General features: G+C 40.1%; 1 protein-coding gene across 1 annotated transcript in view; it reads left to right on the top strand.

The window, feature by feature from the left end:
- Positions 1-480: 480 nt before the first annotated feature.
- LOC149005031 (uncharacterized) overlaps positions 481-6,000 on the top strand; it is a 35,537-nt gene continuing 30,017 nt past the window's right edge. Inside the window, exon 1 of the mRNA XM_089135780.1 lies at positions 481-897. Within this exon, the coding sequence (XP_088991906.1) occupies positions 481-897 (417 nt within the window). The remainder of the gene's footprint in view (positions 898-6,000) is intronic.

The following is a 6,000-nucleotide window of genomic DNA, read 5'->3' as shown; positions in this document are numbered from 1 at the left end:
AGCAAAGTGAATGATATGGTATGGGTGATCATTGATAGATTGACTAAATAGCCCACTTCATTCGTATGAAGATTACTTACACTATGGATAAGCTAGCGTGACTATCTGTGGACAATGTAGTGCAACTACATGGTGTTCCAGTGAGTATTGAGTCTAATAGAGATCCTAGGTTCACCTCAAGATTGGAATAGTTTACAGAAAGCATTGGGAACCCAATTGAACTTTAGTACAGTTCATCAACCATAGACAGATGGACAATCTGAGTAGACAATTCATATTTTGGAAGATATGTTCAGATCTTGTATGGTGGATATGGGAGGAAATTGAGGTGAACACCTAGCTTTGGTTGAGTTTGCCTATAAACAATTATCAATCAACTATAGGCATGGCTCTGTTCAAAGCACTTTATGGAAACACTTGTAGGACACCACTGTATTGGACCGAGACCAGTGAGAGAAGAATTTTAGGTCTACAAGTATGATGGTGGACATGATTAAGGAAAAGATTAAGTCAGCCCAATCAAGACAGAAATCTTATGCGGATAAAAGAAGGACTGATCTTGAATTTCAAGTGGGGGAGAAAGCTTTTCTAAAGGTAGCACCTATGAAGGGGATCATGAGATTTAATGTCAAGGGAAAGCTTAGTCCTCATTATATTGGCCCTTATGAGATTCTTGAGAAGGTCAAACAAGTTGGTTACCGTTTAGCCTTAACGTCGTCTTTGGCTAGAGTTTATGATGTGTTTCATATATCAATGCTACAGCAGTATGTAGAGAATCTGAAACATCTACTTCAGCGAGAACCCAAAGGTCTAGGTGTTGATCTATCCTACAATGAAGAGGCAGCTGGAATTTTGGACAAGAAGGACAAGCAATTGTGGAATCCAACCATCCCTTTGGTAAAGATCCGGTGGAAGAATCATGCCCCTGAAGAAGCTTCCTAGGAGAAGGAAGAAGAGATGAAAGAGAAGTATCTCCATCTCTTTGGTAACCCATGAACGCTCTCAATTTCCAGGTTGAAATTTCTTTTAAGGGGTGGGGGGGGGGGAGGATGTGAAATCTCTCAAAAACCCTAATCCGAAAATCTATGTTGTAGGTCCGAAGACCCAAAGTCAAGGTAGGAAACAGCTATGGACCCTCTCAATTGAACCCATTGGCTCTGACCTAGAACCAATGGAGATTGATAGTGTCACATCCAACCCTAAATCCAACAAGGGGGTACCCTATCTGGATTACTCGGGGGAGTGAATCACGGTCCTGCCGATCAAGTTTAGGAACGATCATAGTCACTTAGCACAATAACATAATCAAAAGCAAGAACAATTCTTTGTATTCAAATAATTTAATAATAAATGTCAAGGAAGGATCTTAGAAGGATCACAGAGAACATCAAAGTGCGGAAAAGATACAAATGGGATATATAGTCAAAGTGTGAAAAGGAGAGGGAAACCCATCCTATAATAATAGCGGAAAGTAGATCGACTAAAAATAATGATTTACAACCGGTTCCCAAAGTGACAAGGAAACAAACTAAACTACGGTCTCAACAAATAAAAACAAAAGGCTAAAAAGGGAATGAGACGATATCCCATCCCTAACACATAAGTGCTAAACTGCTCCAGATAAGTCCCAATCTCGGACTACTAGTCGTTATCAACTGTACACCGTGACCGGTGTGGTACGAGTCATCAACTTGGTCTTCAGAGTGTTGACCATCATAGTCAACAATAGTAGTACCTGCAATAGAGTCTAACAAAAGATGTTGCAAAAAGGAGTGAGTTCAAAAGAACTCAACAAGGCAGTTATTCCATAAAACATAAGCCATATGATACAAACCATAACAAGATGCAATATGATATGAAACACATGATGCAAGTATGATTCTAACTCTATGAATGCTAGTCTCTAAGGTAGACATAGCAACTACTTCTTTAGATAAGTCTCAGTCACTCTGTCACATCCTCCCAGCCGGTACCCTATCTGGCATACCCGAGAGTGTGATCCACAGCCCGAAGATCAGGTATCGAGTAATCAACCTCCCACATAAACAATAACATAATCATGAACAATCATAATAAAAGTGCGGAAGATAAACTATAGATCCAATAAGGAAAGAATGAATCATAAATAAATCAGAATACTAGATATAATCAGAGTGTCAAAACAGATAAGTAAAGTGAGGCAAAAATCCCACTCTACAACCAGTGGAAAAGTAGCTCCAGAAGAGAATAAACTAGACAAAGTCTAATCCCAGTAGCAAGTACAATGGGTAACTAAATTGTTCTCCACTTTATAGACAACATCCTTATAAGTGTAAATCTCATAAATGGCGCAAGGACGCTTCCACTCAATGGTCGGACTAAGCATCGTACGGAGCATAACCACTCGCGGGATCTTCAGTGTAATTGTGGTAACCGCAATCACCTTCCTGGAGATATGCTTCTTCGCCTTGCGCTTCTTCATAGGGACCGTCATAATATTCAGTACCTGCAGAATAGTCTAACAAACATTGTACAATAAAGGAATGAGTTTCAAAGAAACTCGGTAAAAGGCGATTAAATCCATAATAACATAAATGGCAGGATTTCGGAACAAACATAAATGCAATATGATATGAGACAAGCAATGAATGAATGAATCTAACTCTATGTATGCTGGTCTCTATTGGCAGACATGCTTTAAGTCATAGCACCGTACTTCTTTAGGAAGGTCTCAAACACTCATCATCAGTTGGTAATGGGTCCGGCATCCCTCGGGACATTCCATGGCTGGGGGTTAAGTCACCACTCTCTCACATCACCATTGGTCTAAGTACCGGCGCATGTCAGGGTAAAACCTAGCCAAATGCAAGTCTTCTACTTAGTTACATCAAGTCAGATCCAGATACGTCCATTCCTCGTCCCTGACGATCCTTTCCAGTATCCTTCACACTAGAGTCCTCATAGTCCCTGACTACGGACTCATCAACCCTATTGATCATCCACATATGATAAACGGGAAGCTCTCACGTCCTCTCACGGGTTGGTTACCGGTCTTAAGCGCCCGTGAGCCCAAGTCTAACCATATGCAATCCTACCAATAAATGGCCCCCACAATGTGATTCCTGTCCTCTCACGGGTTGGTTACCGGTCTTGAGCGCCCATGAATCCCCATTGCTACCACAGGTCGTTCGGTCTCAATACCCCTCCGATTAGGGTCTGACATAACAGGACATCCTAGCCAAATACTACTAGACAATCCTAGATATGTCATCCAACAATTTAGGAAGGTGTCCATAGGGCATCTCCGGAAACATCCCATAATATTCCCGTAGTAGTCCAAGGACAGAAGTGTCAAAAGGACACCTCTCCTTTCCAAACCATACTTAAGCATACACATGCATCAATTCAGATCATCACATATATGGTAACTTCATATATGGAAAGAAATCAATAATTACAATCACTTTGTATATAATTGGTAAGTAAGTCATACATGAATCAATTTAAGCAATGCTACTGTAATCAAAGTTATGCAACAGTAGTATATCGTTGTAAGAATCTAATTAAGGAAACATATCAATGATATTCAAATATAGAAACTAGATTCATGCTATCTATGTAATTAAAGAAATAACCATCCTTACCTTTTATAACTCGCAAAGGAATCCTAAGAAATCAAGTAAGATCTTGGCAAACTTGAGAAGAAGGTCCTAAACAAGTGTATACAACATATTAGGAAAGATCCCTAACAGAAAAGATACCAAAACATTCAACACAGACCAATTCTGGAGTTGCTGTACTCATTGGTCGAGTGGATTGGTCGACTGGTCCAGTCGACCAATCAGTCGACCAATGCAGACAGTAGCCTAAAAAAACAGAGTTTTAAGATATGAAATCCGAATTTGGTGGTTCAAAAGGGTACTAATCAAGGGGTAAACTACATCAGTAGTATTCTAACATATAGGGGACCTCAAAACACTAATCAAATCAAGCCATCAAGATCCAAATTAGGAAACAAAAAGTTACCATAATTAGATCAACCATGGATCTTGATGAATTCAAAATAGAAATCAAAGACAAGAACAATAGGAGAAGGGATCATTGCTTCAGGTAAAGGTATCATGAAAAGCATACTTAGATCTTCAAGGAAATAGGCTTAAAAGCATAAATCTAAATAAGGAAACAAAACCTACCATATATGTAACTATCATGATTCATGAAGAACACATAGTATGGCAGAAGAGAACAACTAGAGATTGATAGATCATGGATCATGAAAAGGAAACACAGCAATTAACTACTAACATGATCAATATAGAAGATCCAAGGAGATCAAAATTCAAATCAGAAGTTTAACAAAGATTAGATCATGGTTTGATCATGATTCCTTCAAAAGCTTGCAATGATCATGGTTAAGATCATTGTTCTAGCCTTTAATCCTTAGGATGATCATGAGAGACAAGTCCAGAGATGTTTGCAACAGAGAATGCAGCATCTCCTCTACTGTCTCAACTCAAAAAGGAAAGAAAATAAGAGATAGAGGAGAAGAAGAGAGTGTAGACATACCTTTTGATGAAAAGGAAGAGTTTTGACGAAGATCCGTCAAGAAAATCACCAAGGATGCAAGGGAGATGACTTGCAGAGGTCTTTGGTTCGTTCCAAAGAGTTTGGAGGCAGCAAATACGAAGTAGACTCGAGATTGGACTTAAATAGAGCAAGCAAAACCTAATTGCCAAAGACAGCACTCATTGGTCGAGTGGATTGGTCGATTGGTCCAGTCGACCAATCGGTCGACCAAGTGCGACAACAATTCCAAAACAGGGAATTGAAGACCCAAATCAAATCCAATCCTAAAGGGGTTTTGCACACATGTCAAGTGACTTACCTAATAGGTAGAAATGCCTTCAAACCAAGATAGAGAGCACTCCAAGTCCATCAACTAATCCGATCTTCATCAAGATTCAGTTTCCATAAATAGAACTTCATCATCAACTCTCATGGATTCAAAGCCAGACACCAAGTCCTCCACTGGGATGGCCCAAAGCTGACTTCTTACTTTACTTCGGGTCATCGGACCTACAAATAACAAGGTTTTCGGGTCAAGGTTAGGGCTGGGTTTTACACACTCAATCATCGAGGGGAATTGGGTCCTGCATCCCTCTCGGACAATCCATGGCTGGGGTTTCGGTCACCGCTCTCTCACATCACCATTTGGTCTAAGTATTGGCACATGTCAAGGTAAAGCGTAGCCCAATGCAAGTCATCTACTTAGTCAAATCATGTTGGATCCAGATACGTGCATTCCTCCTATCTCGAAATCCTTTTTGGTATCTTTCACACTAGAGTCACGGATATTACCCACTGGACTCATCAACCCTATTGGTCATCCAAAAATAGTAGACAGGAAGCTCTCACGTACCCTCACGGATATGACCCACCGATCCTTGAGCGCCCGTGAGCCCAAGTATATCCATTTGCAACCCTACCAATAAATGGCTCCCACAATGTGATTCATGACCTCTCACGGATCATTTCACTAGTCTTGAGTGCCCACAAATCCCCACTGCTACCATGGGTCGTTCGGTCTCAATGCCCTTCCGATTCGGGTCTAATACAACAGGGACATCCAAGCCAAACAACTAGACAATCCTATGTATGTCATCCAATAATCCCAAAAAGTGTCGATAGGCATCATTGGAGAACATCCCATACTATTCCCTCCGATGCCCAAGGACAGAAGCGTCAATAGGACACTCCCCAATCCCAAGTTATACCTAAGCAATCACATACTCAAGTCCATCATATCGCATACATTTGATACATCATCATGATAGAAGTTAAATCATCACATCGAAATGATCCATCATATATACAAGTATCAGGAATAATAAATCATTATAACAAGAGTATATGAAATCACAATACTACTGTTCTAAAACATATATAGCAGTCCTAGGATATTCAAAGGCAAGTAAGAGGCTAGGTTCACTAAGTTATGAGCATCAAGACATAAGTATATAG

Source organism: Hakea prostrata, chromosome 9, assembly GCF_041222555.1.
Source record: "Hakea prostrata isolate BN-2017 chromosome 9, UWA_Hpros_2, whole genome shotgun sequence".
Taxonomy (NCBI): Eukaryota; Viridiplantae; Streptophyta; class Magnoliopsida; order Proteales; family Proteaceae; genus Hakea; species Hakea prostrata.
The sequence above is the reverse complement of the archived record's forward strand: the minus strand, read 5'-3'. Positions and strand labels throughout refer to the sequence as shown.